The 17625-nt window shown below is 38.3% G+C and overlaps 1 protein-coding gene and 1 long non-coding RNA gene across 2 annotated transcripts in view; one reads left to right on the top strand and one right to left on the bottom strand.

Annotated features, from left to right (window-relative positions):
- The window catches only part of LOC124289035 (histone-lysine N-methyltransferase SUV39H2-like), a 21010-nt gene extending 12149 nt beyond the window's left edge, over positions 1-8861 (bottom strand). Inside the window, exon 1 of the mRNA XM_046725630.1 lies at positions 8485-8861. Within this exon, the coding sequence (XP_046581586.1) occupies positions 8485-8656 (172 nt within the window). The 5' untranslated portion in view covers positions 8657-8861. The remainder of the gene's footprint in view (positions 1-8484) is intronic.
- The window catches only part of LOC124289038, an 18930-nt gene continuing 5342 nt past the window's right edge, over positions 4038-17625 (top strand). The window contains exon 1 of the long non-coding RNA XR_006901572.1: positions 4038-4136. This is a non-coding gene — a long non-coding RNA (uncharacterized LOC124289038). The remainder of the gene's footprint in view (positions 4137-17625) is intronic.

Below are 17625 nucleotides of genomic sequence, written 5' to 3'. Positions count from 1 at the left end.
ATGGATTTAGCAGGATAATATATTTTTCATTTGGCAAAGCCTTTGGTCAAGTTGGCACCATCTATTATTTTGCAAGCTATTTACAAATGCTTTGTAAAATCTATTTTCTGTATAGTATGTGCAGTTTAGATTTGCTCTAATAATAGTGAGTGAGTTCAGTTTTACGCCGCACTCAACAATATTCCTGCTACATGGCGGCAGTCTGTAAATAATCGAGCCTGGACCAGACAATCCAGTGATCAACAGCATGAGCATCAATCTGCAAAATTGGGAACCGATGACGTGTCAACCAAGTCAGCGAGCCTGACCACCCGATCCCATTAGTCGCTTCTTACGACAAGCATGGGTTACTGAAGATCAATATTCTAACCCGGACCTTCACGGGTCTCTAATAATAGTGAATAGTGAAACAGTGTTCACGAATGATGTTTCAAAATAACAGGACATTGGGTCCTGTAAGTTTCAGATGTCTGTCTGACCCACTGAAAATTCACGGGACCCACAGAAGAAAAAATAAACACATATTTCAGATTTAACATTCCTTGTAATTGGCATTGAAATTATTAACAAGCGCAAAATTTATTAGCAGCAAACAAGTGTGACATGTTACATATAACAACTTCAGTCAGTCATTTTGAACTATACAGTCAAACACTGGGGCCAGCAGGTTGTAGACTTCAAAGATATTTCAGCTTTCAGTTCTAATATGGCAGAAAAGCAGTCAAAATCAGGTCAACATTTAAAATGTCATATGATTTGGTTGGTTTGTTGTTTAACACCGCACTCAGCAATATTCCACCTATATGGCGGTGGTCTGTACCTAATCAAGTCTGGTTGTCTAGTCGACCATATCATTATGACATCTGTGTGTACTAATCCAAGGATTGAACTAGTGCTTGGTGTAAAATATTGAAATGCCATGGACGATACATTTCAATGTGCCCTGGCGGCACAACTAAAATTATGGAAAATATAACTCAGGATTCATTTACTGGAAAATGCGATAACTTTGACCAACTCAATGATTCAAAACCTATATTTGCAACCCATTCAACAGTGGCACTCTCAATCTCATAAATTAAGAAGAGCGTGGCCATCTTGAATGTCAGTACACAATAACAGGAAATCTGGTTTTTGATGATAACAGTTTGCCGGCTAGTTTATGGGTCCAGGACAAACGAAGCTGAACTGTTCTTGGAGTCACGACAATGTTCAGGAAATCCTGCTCTTAAGTTTACAGGTTTACATGATGTTTACTGATTAATAACAAATTACATAATTTGTGTGATGTTTTAAGTTTAATTAGATCATAAAATGCATGGGCACACTTACTTTCACCAAGGCATACCTAAATTATCTGTGAGGTACCCAATAGCAACCTCGAAAAAACATTGCATTTCTATCTCTGTAATGTCATGCTACGAGTCATTCTGGACGTTATCATGGTTACTGAATAGGGTCCTGAGCCCATGCTTGGGACATGTATACTGTGCCCTGCCTGGATACTGCTTGTTGTTGAGTATGGCGGGAGTCCGATTAATTGAAATAATCGAAGCTTGGTCGCAGTAACTAAACGACCAAGGAAATGATCATGTTTTCTCATTATCGGACACAAACAATTTTGGAACACTTGTTTGCATTAACAATATTTTTCACAAGGTTGGTGTTGTCTGTGTCATCAAATTTACATTTCATGAGCATGACAAGCTTGTTCCAAGTCATGACTGATTTTATCATAACGACTCCAGGAAATGTATGTTCCAAACATACTAGTCATCCTTTACAGATGTGAAATTTGCAAATACCATTTGGTGCAATTTGCAACAAAAAAAACCCCAGAAAAACCCTCAAAGAACTATATCTTTTTGTCTTTATATTGTGGGTGCATTAACAAACATAGCAAGAAAATTTGATAAATGTTGCTAACCAATTATTTTCGATGGTTGACCAGTTGCAAGGAACCGATCATCAATTATGAGATTTTAACCAATTCCCAACACTAGTTGAGTATAGTTGGACTATTAGAACCTGCAGAAATCTCAATGTTATTCGCTAAGCCTGTTTATAAACAAACATCTATCGCTTTAAATCAGGGCTAACTTCAAGTTCTTCTTGGGCTTTTACGTTTTACAAACGTAATGTTCCAACAGCTCGGTTGTCAAGCCTATTGTTGCATCTCAGGAACTTTTATTTAGGGCTTTGCTGATTCCCATAGTTACCTGGAGTCCAATGAATATTCCACTCTCCTACCCAGAGTTCCAGCCAACATAGTACCTCTGCCAGAGGCCAGCGCCTTGTAATGTTTCGTCATATCGGATCCAGTCCATTCAAGCCATATTGCATGTGTTTATTGTATGTTACATCATTTATGAATCTACTATCTAGGTAAATATGACACAGAATGGTTTACTTCCACTAAGGAAATATCCTAAGCATTGAAAAACTATTTCCCTTTTGAGTGGTTATCCTTTGTTTACACTGGTTGTATGGTTCCACTTCCTGTCATCGGACTAACACAGAAAACTGTGATGCGGTCAGTTGGATGTCTAAATATATCTTTTCACATCACTCAACTGTTGCAGTTGTTGAAGCATATCTATATAATTATATATAACAATATGTAAAGCACATTGAATGGATTGCATAAAAACAGTCAGTTCTGATTTCAGAATAAGAGTGTTCGTTTACAAATAAGAGAATAGCCTGGTCCTGGTCATGCCATATGCAAATTAGCCTGTGGCAGTCAACACTGCGCCGCCAAATGATGCATTGTATGATAATCTGGACATATATCATGTATATGGAAGTGTATGTTGAAATTAAGGCTGAAACAATTACACTATGTAACGAATAATGTTTGATGAATATATAGTAACAAATGCGAATGTTTATTCATGAATACTTTATCGTTAATATCTAGGAATTAAAATAACAAACATCATGCAATTGCTGAAATTAAAACACTTAATTAATATTTTCTATTATACACAAAAAAATGCAAAACATCTGGAACAATGCCGCTTATAGCCTAATGACAGTGTTATGAGGCAACCACTTCAAAATAACACAAGTTACACTACTGCATGGCTTGGAAACATTCCATTTTGTAAATCTGACTTACATAAACAATAAGCAGAGATGCCAACCCTATTTTGGGCCTAAGTGTAATACTAGAGGTCAAAAAGTGTACTTTGGACCTAAAAAGTGTAATACTTGTCTGCCGATCGCTTCAACATGGTACACATTTTCACGAAAGGAAGATTCTAGACAGAAACACATGTGACCAATCATTATGAAGCTCCATAAATCGAAAATTGTTGGTCGTGTGACTCAAAATACTTTAATTCCTTGCAAGTTAATTGGAATGAGTGCGATGCTAAGAGTAAGCGATTCCTATCAGTGCAAGGTCATTTCTGAACCCCTGCACCTGTGCGTTAAATGAAACACTTCCCCATGTGAAATTTTACCCACTTTATTGATTTTCATAAAACGAGTAGAAACAGCCCTGTAATTTTTACGCAGATTATAAACGAGTGTAATGGCATAATTTAATGGTCTAAATCGTAATAATTATGCCGAAAGCGTAAGGGTTGGCATCTCTGAATAAGCTAGTTCGAAGTGAAAACACTTTCCTAAACACATTTGTAAATATTTTATACTAATGAGGCCAAACAAAAAAAATGTTGTGGTTCCGAATACACCTCTTTAAAATTTAGGGTAGGTGGAAAGGAATTTTATTTTTCCAAACATATTTTCTTAGATGAAAAGTACAAACTAATAACACATTTATCAATGTGTAATTGTTTATTTAATCAAGCTTGCAGCCATCATGTTAGTCTGTCTCACAGTCCCTGAACCACATTATTTTCCCTACAGCCTAGCCTTCCCTGTAGTGCTAAAGCCCTAAACGAAGCAAGTCTAGTTTTCCCCAGGTTCTGAATCTCTGGTCTCCCTAGGGCTCCTTTTCAATTTAAATGGGCTTGTTTGTTACTATCAAAATTATATATATTCAGAGACTAAGCCTTAGTCTACCATCATGTCAACTTTCTCTATCAGAATGGCTGATGTCTGTCGGTGCTGGGAAAAACAATGTTATCCGAAAACTTATTTTATTCATACCACTTTAAAAAAATAGGGTCAACACCAGAATTCAAGAAAAAAAAAATTAGGCCTGACCACAAATAATTAATAAATTCATAAAGGGATACTGTTCAATTTACCAAATACGTGAATGAATCTTAACAGGACTAGTAGAAACACATTCTCGTTTATCAATACCAAACCTAAGATAAAAAAAATGGCTGACTGAGTGGTCTTCATCAACCCTATCCTCAGCACAACACGAACATGGTTAAACCAACTGAATACAGCTTATTTCATATGATGGCACAGGTGTTAAATCTTGATGTGCCATACAGAATCAATATACGACCTAAAGTCATGGACATTGGGTCCTGTAAGTTTAAGATGTCTGTCTGACCCTTTGAAAATGCACAGGACCCATGGAATAAAAATTAAACACACATTTCAGATTTAACATTTCTTATAATTGGCATTGTAATTAACAAACATAAGATTTATAAACAGCAAACAAGTGTCACATGTCACATAAAACAACTTCAGTCAGAGTCATTGTGAAATATACAGTCAGACACTGGGGCCAGCGGGTTGTAGACTTCTGTCTGACCGTTGGCGAATCTGCAGATTGTCAGAGGGTCAGGCGCTATTCGTGAACACTGTACGACCTAAAGGCATGATGGTTTAGTTTAAACATATCTTATTGTCTAAAGACAACGGGATTAGGCACAAGTGCACCACTTATGGTCGCCTTCTCCCTAAATACAGTTGAACATGATATTACATAATGGGGATGTACAATTTACAGTGGAAGCTTGACATGGAGGAAACATATGCAGTATCAGTGTTCACGAATAGCATCTGACCCTCTGACAAATCCGGCAGATTCGCCAACGGTCCGATAAAAGTCTACAACCTGCCGGCCCCAGTGTCTGACTGTATATATTTTCACAATGACTTTGACTGAAGTTGTTATAATTATATTTTTATATGTGACATGTGAAACTTGTCTGCTGTTTATAAATCTTATGTTTGTTAATAATTCCAATGCCAATTATAAGAAACGTTAAATCTGAAATGTGAGACTTACAGGACCCATGTCCTGTTACTTTGAAACACCATTCGTGAACACTGTCAGTGTTGATATAAATATATAGTGTTTTACAGGATATATACAGTGTGCTGGAAAGTGGAAAATGTGCATCTTGATGGTATTTTTATAGCACTATTTCATATGTCTATGCACGTAAGGCATGGTCCAAAATGTTCCCTGCTTTAACATATTTAACCCATCAGTTGGATTTGAACAACCATTCAAAACATCTTTAATGAAAACTATGGAGCAAACTTAAACACTACAATTTAGTTCCAGGATGCATCAGATATCTTGAATCAAATCAGACAACTCGTATTTGAACCCTTAGATGTAAATGATGCTTTCCTGAGTACTACGGCAACTGGTGGGAGGTAGTGCTACAATTTAATACCCACGTGGTCAACGTATGGGTAGTTGCATACTAATATCATACGTCACACGAGTGTTGTACCACGTTGACCTGTGTTGTAACGACTTGACCTGAGATTCTAACGATTTGATTGGATAACCGATCACTTCTCAATTACTTTTCATTCATAACAAACACGTGAATTCATTCATTCTAAAACTTATATGCATTGTGGGAATGTAAACATTGCGCTTAACGTTCCGTATTGCTGTTTAATTGTGAGTCGAACTGAGAAATATCCTTCGGAAAACATAAACACAATATTTCCACCACTGATGTTAGCCAAATGAAGCAACTGCAAACCGAAATGGGGTGCTACTGAGTAGTTTACTGTGGGAGGCTGTACAAGGCGATGATAACAGACATGCATCGTGACGTCGGTTACCAAAGGGGCAGACGAGAATGGCGTAGTGACATCAATACAGTGTGACATCATGCAAAAAGTGTAAAACAGAACAAAATTCTTCCGCAACCTCTTTATGAAACCGGTTTCGGTTTGAAACCATAAAAATAACAAAAAATATGCTATCTTGTCAATTTAATGCATGTAAGATGTGGGTAATAAATAAATTATATGAAACTTCGTGACCTTCCTATGGTTTCTGACCTCGCTTTTGCTTGGTCAGGTACCATAGGAAGGACACTCGTTCCGTTTAATTTGTATGTAATGAGACCTTGTGTAGTATATTCTCTATATATTCCCAGATGAGATACCGCACAACAAAGCTAATCAAAACTGGTGATCTCTGCCAATATACTCAATCATTAATTAAAACAGCTATTGTAAAATGGTTGTGGTCTTGTCCAAACAAAGCTCTAATAGTAAATGGGTGCAGGGAATATATTGTGAAAAATGAAGATATAAAACTTGTTTGAATGAGGTAATGAACTAACAATGTCAACAGTGGTGGTGTCATGTATCATTGAATCTTTCTTCCAAAGTAGTTGACCCGTGAAGATCCGGGGTAGAATAGGTCTTCAGCAACCCATGTGCTTGCCATAAAAGGCGACTATGCTTGTCGTAAGAGGCGACTAACGGGATCGGGTGGTCAGTTTCGCTGACTTGGTTGACACGTCATCGGTTCCCAATTGCGCAGATCGATGCTCATGTTGTTGATCACTGGATTGTCTGGTCCAGACTCGATTATTTATAGACCGACGCCATATAGCTGGGACATTGCTGAGTGCGGCGTAAAACTAAACTCACTCACTCACTCCAAAGTAGTTACATTTAGAGTATCTTTTTGCTAATATTCATGATGAGTTTTCCATTCATCATGTTACCCTAATGTTACAGGTTTCTCCACATTTAAAAACCAACGTTGTTTCCTCAATTATGAAACGTGATCTATTTTTTAAAGAAAACTTCATCTTACACACAAGCCATCATTCATGTACTTTCAATGTCTGTGTGACACAAGTCGTCTCACTATAGTGAAAGTAACACACAAACTTATTAAATTGAGATCCAACTTGAAGGCCTGCGTCACCTCCCTTAATCATGTCATGTGAACCCCGAGAAATCTACATAAAAAATAATGGATGTATGAGCAGGTCTCTTAAAAGTTTCATAGTCTATTTAACACCCTGATTGAGAAAATTCGACCTTTAAGAGCTGACAAATGAAGCAACCAAAAACACATAGATCCTGGCGTAATGTAACTTTGCAGACATCTATTTTCGCGCACCTATCATTTCCGGGTTCACGCGGTCGCTACAAATAAAGTCATGACGTCAGAGTTTGTGTTTGTAAACATGAAGTCGTCTTCGTATTCCTGCATTTACTTGTTTAAAAGGGTTTTGTTTATTAAGATAGACAAAAGTAGACAAATTCTGAATATTTCTTGACAAAAACTTTCTCATCAGCATTGTAAGAAATGAACTTCAATGTTACATCATTATCAGCTGTTGGCATAAACTATTCGCCATACTGTTTGTCCGGATTTTAGCTATCACGAAAATAGATGACGTAGCGCACAACGATAGCGAAGTGTCAAAGGCTGAAACTTATGTTTTTATAAACATTTTATATTGATAATGGTTTGCATAATTGTTGATTTTCACGGGCCTTGTTAATTCTGCATACAGCGCAGAAACGTGTTAGGTGCGCGAATATCGCGAGGTTACCGGTACCTTCAGTAGTCCAGAAAGGACAGAATGAGTAAACTATCTACAGCAATACAAGTTTGGAGCAACAAGGCAGTTTGCTCAGGCACACCAAGAATCATAACATATGATGCTAATTGAAAAGTAATTTGCTGCTTAGCAAGTTCCCCTGGCACAACCAGCTATGGAAGTGCCTTCAGATTTCCGCACACAGAATGTCAAGAAAGCAGTAGTTGTATTTATCTCTGGAGAAAGTATTGTGAAAAAAGCTTCAGGCTGACAAACACAAAGTAACAGATGGGCCAAACATGTGACCAGCATACAGGTACAGGTGCATATAAAAATATAACTAATCAAATGTAGGTCTTGTTCACCAATCACTTGGACAGATCATCCGACCATGACCGATTTAATGGTCAAGTCAACTGGTTCAAGGCAATCCGAAGACCTCTACTAGAACTACAATTATAAATTCACAATGTTTGTAAAGGTTACTGATATTCTGATAAATGTCATTCTAAATATAACGTCTTTATTGAATAATTGATAAAGGCACATATTGATCGCGGTGTCTTGGGTCGTCATAAACCACAACTACTAGCATGTATTGTCATTAAAATGAACGGAGTTAATAGCTTACATATTCTCATTCCTAAGGCGTAGTTTGGAGTGTACTTTAGAAGTTCTGGACCTAAGATCGGGGACTAATGTCGATCGACAACAGCAGGTGTATGCAAACCAAGCTCAGAATCGCTGACCATAGATGATAGCTCTTAATTTTAACATACATACTTACGTTTACTTATGAGCTTTTGTGCTGTCCATGGTCCGACCTTTTTCAAAGTCTGGTAAACAAGGAACTTGTTGGTTTCGGGTGAAAACTGCAGGTTTTCCTTTTGACAAACACGTTGCAAATCCAAGATCCCGGACAGGCATGCTACACGTACATCATGCTCGCCATCCGCCATTATATGCTTCTTATCCTCAAAGTGATTCCTGTTCAAACGTCGTGCATTCTAGGAAATGACAAACAGAAGATATTAGATATGACATGCAGGTTACAAGGTCCTTCTCACATAGCTGGGCGCAATTTTAAATGTTTCGCGGCCATTTGCACAGTGCCTTTCCACTGATTGGCTCAAACAGAACACATCAAGAGTACCGTCCCTTTGTTAAAGAATCTGACATAGACTTGCTGAAACTCCTATTTAGCAGTTACATAAGTCACGCTTGTAACAGCTAATAGTTGCTATTTTATTTCTATATTTAAAAAATAAATCTGTTTCACAATGATAAACCCACTAAATACGGGTATGGTATTAATCGTTTCTTGCGATCTTTTTCACATTTGTTTTGTATATTGCAACTCAATTCTTGGACATTTGTATCTGCAAAGATATACCATCTTTATAAAAAGAAAGAAACGCATTAACCATTTTTAAAGAATTTATTGCGTTAGTTTAAGAGCAATTATTTCATGTAATCTCAATGGTATGAAAGTGAAAATTCACATGTCTATAGACAAAGAGTTCGCCAACACAACAGCCTTTATTGTTGTGTTTCTGTTTACTTGAGTCCACAAGATGGCGTCAAAGTCAGTACTTTGTATGGCCACAGTTTGCAGCAATTACTGCTCGGCACCGTCTCGGCACCACAGGGGCATGTCACGCTTAGAAACAGCGTTAGAAAGACATATACTCAAAGTAGGTATATAGACCCTACCCTAGTAATATATAGTACTTGGGTAGGGTCTATATACCTATATGTCTTTCTAACGCTGTTTCTAAGCGTGACACGCCCCTGTGCTCGGCACTGATTGGATGTCGACGAAGTCGCTCTTGTAGAATTCTTCCCCACTCTCCCTGCAATGTGGAAGTGTCTGAGGCGTGTTTTGATGTTGACGCACACATCGATCGAGTTAATCCCATAGGTGTTCTTTCGGGTTTAGATCTGGTGATCGGGAAGGCCATGGGAAGACATTCATGTCAGAATTGGCCAGGCAGAGAACCGTTGGCCAGGCAGCTGTATGTGAAGTAGCATTGTCATGCTGGAACAACTCCCTATGTCGGTCCATAATCGGATGCATGTAACGTGCAAGGACTTTGTTGATGTACCGAGTGTCTGTCAAATTCCCCTGGTAACCACTAAATCAGATCTTTGTATGCTGGATATATCACCCCACACCATGACACTTCCAACACCGAATCTGTCGACCTGTCGAATGCAAACAGGCTGTCTTCCATCTCGCCGGTGAAGAAGAAATCGTGATTCATCACTGAACCAGACTCACCTCCAGTTTCTAAGGTTCCAGTTCCGGACTCTGCGACACCACCGCAAGCGCCGATGGAAGTCTCTCAAAACAGGGGCCACAACTGGCCTTCTTGATCGAATCTCCACTTCACGCAATCGATTCCTGACAGTTTGGTGGGAAATTCTTCTGAAACCAGGGATGCGTAGTGCAGTCTCCATTAGTGGTGGTCCGATTAATTGAAATAATCGAAGACTGGTCGAAGTGACTAAACGACCAAGCAATTGATCATGTTTTCTCATAATCGAACACAAACAATTCTGGAACACTAAGGACTTGTTTTCATTAACAGTATTTTTCACTAGGTTGGTTTGTCTGTTATATTTCATAAGCACTACAAGCTCGTGATTGAATTTATCTTAAAGACTCTAAGAAATTTATGTTCCTAACATACTAGTCATCCTTTAAAGATGTGTAATTTTGCCCAAAAACCCCACAGAACTACATGTTTTCTTCCTTACTTTTTGTGTTAGTACTTCAGTTAGACACTGCACATTGATTTGACTCTGGCATAGTCCCAGTACTCAGATGATTCTAACAGTAAACAGGAATGGAATTTTCATTCTTTGTTGGATTATTTCGTTACCATCACAAATACCCATTTCCCTGTATCTTGTTTCAAGCAGATCATTTATAAGATATTATCCTAAATTTATAAGATATTATCCTATATGTCTTTACTAAGCCTTTGTATACACACAGCATATTTACCATGCAACGTAAAACACAACTTTGCAGATTCTGATACCTTTCGGTATGGACATACCGAAACAAATCGTCAAAAATGCAAATTCAACTTATAAAGTTGAAAAATAACCCGATGAAAAAAAACGCGCGAATCGGAGTTCAAACGTTTCACTAATTTTCCCCAGACTTTTCTGGAGAAAACGGGTTTCAACAGCTGGGCTGCGCTCATAGCACGTGCGCAAGTAAATAGGTTCGCGCAGCTTGGAAGCGGGTTGTCGGGTGAATACTCGGTGAAGGCTTTGGTGTGAGCTATTTTTCTAATGTTTTGTTGATATCTCACAGGCGCGAGCTTTTTATATGTTATGACAGTAAATTAACTGTTTATATAATTTCATTTGTCTATTTCACCACACGTTCTTCTTACCGAGACACTTTCTCAGTTCGATACTTAAAAGCAATGTCATTATTTAGCGTTGACAGAATTTCTAACTGTGATAGGGCTTCCACGGGTACTCGAGTACTCGAGGACGAGTCGGGTTTAGCTGGACTCGAGTCCATTTTCAAGGACTCGAGGACTCGAAAAGGGGAGATAACTCGAATTATTGCCGTTGACGGACTGTCTGCCATGTGCTAAGCATGAGCGGCCGTTAACGTCTAATATTAAGAAAAAGATATAACTTTATTATCCCGGAGGAAATTCTCATACATCCAAACTGTCTCAAAATAAATATATACACAGTTCACAAAAATATACACAATAATTACATGCTCAAAACGAATGCTATTTACAAATAAAACTGACATGATATAATTCAATTAACCACATAGGTAAAGAGGCTGAATAATTCTAGTTCTAATCACATGATGGTGATTCAAAATATTTGTTGCATTCACGAATACTTGATGGTATGAAAGACTGTCGAGCTCTGTTTTGAGGGAAGGTAATCGACAGCAGCGTCCAGAAGGAAGTAGTTCAAAATGGTGAGATCAAATATGTCAACTATCAAATCTAATTTTAGCTGTCTTTTTGACTATACTCGAAATACACTCCAGAAATGTTGCAAGCAGTATTAACAATTTTGAAAAGTCTGTTTTTGTTAAGATGAGACAGATCCCCATACCAACATAGAAAATTGTAGGTCAACACACTTTGAATAAAGGTTTGATAAAAAACTGTCATTACGGTTTTGTCAATGCCTTGACGATAATAATGTTCAGAATCAGAAATTAGGCCAGTAACAGTGGCGTCATCTGCAAATTTCACAGTAAACAAGTCATATATTGACAAGTAACAGTCATTGGTATACAAAACGAAGAGTACGGATGAAGGAACACAGCCATGTGGATCTCCAGTAGAGGTTGAGAGAAAAGAAGATTGATAGCCATTGACACTGACATACTGAGTTCTATGTACCCTGAATTCTTTAACCCATCTGATAATGTTTTTATTAACACCTAGATTACATAGTTTACTCCTCACACGGTGTGGCTGTATGGTATTAGTTGTTACAAGTCTGCATATGAGAGTAAATATTATACATCGATTGAGATTTCACTTCTTAAAATGATTAGGTAACTATCTTGACAATTGATCGTTTGCTTGAAAGGTATGAATTTCGAGTACTCGGGTCCGAGTCGAGTCTCACCCCTCGAGTACTCGAGTCCAAAAAAATGGACTCGTTGAAGCCCTAAACTGTGATATAGATATGTCGTTGTCACAGACAAAACTCAATGTCTTGTTTTATTGACACCTGTGTGTCTGCCTGTCTGCTAATGACAATATTCAATACACAGCTGCTATCACTGACCACATGCAATTTGAACTTAACACCAATCAGGCTATACACCATAAACAAAATGCATTGATTTATGGCCCGAGTTCGGTCTCTGTCACATTATGTAATTACACAGACAGGCAGGTGTGATACTTCAACACATGACATGTTATGATGTCTGTTGATTGCAAAATGTTATACACAAAAAATGAGCATGTATTTACAAAACCCAACATCTATATATATATATATATACACACAATTAGCCGTGAAGGCATCTGCAAATGAACCAGCCGTTACACTTGAGTGCACACCCACCCGCTCTGACTGGGTTCGGTATCCCGGCTGCTTCGTTTCTTGGGAAGTAAACCCAAGTACACAATTTTGCACTTTCGATTTGCGATTGTACGCTTATAATTTTGTTTATATATTTTTTCGTAACCAGCAATGTATATTATATGTCATGAATAAGTGATAATTGTGTTTTAATTATGTTTGATTTTTTGGTTGCATGTGACCTTTAACAAATTTAATAAAAGACGCTAACCAATTATTTTCGATGATTGATCGGTTGTAATGAACCAATCATCAATTATGAGATTTTAACCAATTCCCAACACTAGTCTCCATGGCTCCCAAAGGCGAGATATGGTGCTCTGATGAACGTTGAAATGTCGGGCAGCTGCAGACTGCGACTCCACAGCGTCAAGGCGGCCTATGGTGATGTTTCGATTGGCGGCACTCAGTCGTGGTATGATGATTTCCTCCTTTCCAGGCAAAACGAATGACAAAATTAAACACAACGTTTGTCTTTTCATAGTGATCGATATTGCATGCTTTTCCGCTTACCTGCACGTGTATTTTGCTTTGCATGTTTTGTTGGTGACTTTTTGGCGAATATTTCTTCTAACGCTTCTATAATCACACAAAAAGGTGCCGCGTTTTGGTTGTTTACAACAAATAAATATATATTTGTATTGTTTTGTATTTGTCTCAAAATGACCTATGCTTTTCTTTTCTTTTTGAAGAGTGTATATGTTACCATCTACAAGAATAAAAAAAAGGCTTGATGCTTTTTTCAAAGTAGAACCTTTGCTGCGGACTACTTTGTCCCACAGTCTCTGAAGCATAAAATTTTCTTCCACCTCTTCCACCTAACGCCTGTTGTGACCTTAAATGTAGAAGCCCATTCTACATATAAGGTCACAACAAACGCCCTGTGAGAGGCAACTCGAGATTTTCCTCAGGTTCCGGTTCTAGGTCTTCACTCTCGCTGGTGTCCTTTTCAGTTATGTGATTCTATAACATCATATACTTCCAGATACAGTTAGTCTAGCTGCGGACTTGCAAGTCCGCGAAATTCTTGAAGTTGCAGCAGGAAGTCAACGAATCAGTAGGTATGGTAGATAACTGCGAGATGTGACGGTCATGTGATACATACGTTATACGGCATCCGGACTATAGGATACATTTGTAAATGTCACAGCGAATATGTCAAACAGTGATTTTGTTTTGAATATTTCAGGGATTTTATAAAATTCATGATTCACTCGGTGGTTTCACAAAATCCCTGGAATTCCTAGGGATTTAACAAAATTCCTGAAAATCACAACAATGTCTTTTCATATTCCCTGAAATGAATATATGATCACCTTTAGAAGTTTTAGTTAATGTGCTCGTCCTGACTAGTGTTGTGTCGTGTTAACATTCTAAACTGAAAGTATGATCTTTATCTCTGTCTTCAGAACAATTAAAACACACTCATACTGAAATATTGATAAAAGGCTTACATGCCACAGCATAACGTATGACACAACAACATAGCTTGAAATAAAAACAAACATATTTCAATCGTTGTATTTCAGTCTGAAAGTAGTCAAACATATCTTGAAAATAATTATCATCTGTTGTGTCAATATGTATAACAGCGAGTACGATAAATGCGTTACCGATGTCTAGGGTTAATTGGAGGCAGATGCTTTTAGGTCGTGGGTAAAATCTGGAATCTTGTGGAACAGCATATATAAATCCAGCATAATATAGTCTTTCTGGAAGATTTTAAAGACAATATATGCGGCAAGCGCACACGTCTGTAGTCTCACCTGACATCTAGGACCGCCTCCGTGGTGTAGTGGTTAGAGCGTCCGCCCGGAGAGCGGAAGGTCGCGGGCTCGATCCCCGACCGCGTCATACCAAAAGACCTTAAAATATGGTACTTGTTGGTCCCTGCCTGGCGCTGGGCATTAATGGGTACAACAAGGACTGGTCGGCTTGTAGTCAGTATAATGTGTCTGAGTGGGGTATTCATGCTTCACTGCGGCATGGTATCTCAGTGGGCTAGCACTATAAAACCAGCTTCAGTTTGGGCTAGTACAAGCAGCCGCACATACACATACACACGCATGCACGTCATCATATGAGCGAAATATTCTCAAGCACGACGTTAAACCCAATTTCACCTCACCTCACCTCACCTCACCTCACCCTTATTTTCTGATGTGGCTAGAATACAGTGTTGAACTATGCGTCCCCTTCTCTGCTCACTCAGTTGCTCTAAGTCAGTAAAATATATCCGAGTCAGACACCCATTATAAACTGTGTCATCATATCTCAGTGATAAAGCACTATCAAACTGACCACTCTATAAAGTCCACTTGCACCCACACACATGCATGCATGTCACGTTGTGCTGAAATAATCTTCAAGTAAACCCTAAGATGAGCGAAATATTCTCAAACACGACGTTAAACCCAATTTCACCTCACCTCACCTGACATCTAGACAAGCAGCCATGTGAAAATCGTTATTTTCATCCTGGGTCGCTTGTCAACTGTTGCTGCTTGAATGCTATCATCATCACTGACTTCACTTTTTGTTTTGTTTTGTTTATTGTTTAACGACACACTCAGAAATATTCCAGCTATATGTCAATAAAATGTAAATGATGGAGTCTGAACCAGACAATCCAGTGATCAACAGCATGGGCATCGATCATGGAAACGCAATATATGACTTGCGATGATAAATTTACTAGCTCTACGTTTTAAAATACTTAGTTTTTTTTACAACAATTCTTGAACCTGAAACATATGTATGCCATCTAACTGATAATGAGGATCCTGTATGAATGCATGTGAATGTCACACAAAATTTAAAATTCAACAATGTCGGTTTCTCCTTGTAGAAGGTGTACATGTAATTTGTAGTTCCCAGACTATTCACTGTGTTCTTTGTTGTCTTTTTATGCAGTTATCCAAAGATAGTTTATTAAAACAAGTTACGTGTATTCTGTCTATCTGACGAGAGAAAATATTTCTATCTTTCATTAGATTCGTAAAGATCAAGTACATTGAAGGTCTGGGAATGTATATATACTCATGCCAATAATGGTTGTCACCCCACACACCCCCCACCCCCACCCACCCCCTACCCCACCCCCAACCCCCATCCCTCTCTCAAATTAAAAATTGAAGGGTGACAACCATTATTGGCATGAGTATATGAAACATTAATGGAAAATCTGGCTATCGAGATCCCCATGTATATAAGGAGTGAGTGAGTTTAGTTTTAGGCCGCACTCAGCAATATTCCAGCTATATGGCGGCGGTCTGTACAAAATCGAGTCTGGACCAGACAATCCAATCATCAACAGCATGAGCATCGATCTGCGCAATTGGAAACCGATGTTATGCGTCAACCAAGTTAGCGAGCCTGACCACTCGATCCCGTTAGTCGCCTCTTACGACAAGCATGGGTTATACAGAAGGCCAATTCTAACCCGGACCGTCACGGGTCCCATGTATATAAATGACGTTACATTTGAGGAGATGGTTCAGAGAAAGTTACTATTAGCTTCATCGCATAAAGTGCGGTGGGCCAGTAGGCCCAAAATTCTAAGCTGAATTTGTCATTTGTACGTTTAAGTCACAATGTGTGCTGCTGAAATGTTTAAACTGACCACCACAACGGTCAACTTTTCAACAACATTGCAAAGCCCCTGTAAATTCGAAAGTACAAATCATCTGATTGTTACATCAAAGACCGACAAGAATTATTTGTCCAACTTGCTGAGACTATTCCTATCTATTCTGTCTGTCCGTAGACAAGAGTAGTTATTGAGCTATCAAAACAATACAATGGAACTGGCATTCGGAATTTCGTATGTCTGTGTCAGGTCCTGTTTAGGAAAGACGTGAGTAAATTGATGCAGCACAATAACTAATATCTGACAAGAATTGAATGTATCTGGTTACGGTTTGGCCATTCTGCAGTAGAGACCTGCGGTAGGTTTTGTGATATGCTCAGGTAAAATATATCACTGTGAACTGGGCCACGAAAACGAAAACAAAACAGTACATTCTAAACAAGCCTAAATTGCAGAAAGCACTAGTTCACAGCCTCATCTCTCTGAATGCAAAGTTCATATTTTCAGACATGTAGTCTGGACAAATACACCCCTATGAAATGAGTCAGTCAAAATTTCTGAAAAAAAAGCCAAACGAACAAAGGCAGCAGTCAAACTTGTTGCCATGAAAACGAAATGATCTCCGTACGGAAGCGTCCTAGTGCCACAGTCAGAATTTTTTTTATCTCCTAATTAGGTGATACTATCTCCTAATTAGGACTTAATATCTCCTAATTAGGACCTAGCTATCTCCTAATTAGGTGATACTATCTCCTAATTAGGACTTAATATCTCCTAATTAGGACCTAGCTATCTCCTAATTAGGTGATACTATCTCCTAATTAGGACTTAATATCTCCTAATTAGGACATAGCTATCTCCTAATTAGGTGATACTATCGCCTAATTAGGACTTAGTATCTCCTAATTAGGACTTAGTATCTCCTAATTAGGACTTAGTATCTCCTAATTAGGACTTAATATCTCCTAATTAGGACTTAATGATCTTATAAATAAAGTCAACCAGTAGTCATTCACTTCTTCTGTTTGGGTTTAGCATCTTGGATCAAGTCATGGATGAAAGCATATGCATTTGTTTCATGTTGGGCATGCAATATTCAGAAATTGTGTCTTGTTTGGCCCATGTAAATGGCATCATTATCAGCATGAAGACTTTGAAAAGGAAATCAAAACGACTGAAACTGTGTAGGCGAAGACATACTAGTGAAAGAGGTAGAAGAGGTAGCAGAATCAGTGATTACAC

This window comes from Haliotis rubra, unplaced genomic scaffold (genome assembly GCF_003918875.1).
Source record: "Haliotis rubra isolate DU_JTF1 unplaced genomic scaffold, ASM391887v1 Scf430, whole genome shotgun sequence".
Classification (NCBI taxonomy): Eukaryota; Metazoa; Mollusca; class Gastropoda; order Lepetellida; family Haliotidae; genus Haliotis; species Haliotis rubra.
Note: the sequence above shows the minus strand (reverse complement) of the source record. Positions and strands in the feature narration are given on the sequence as shown.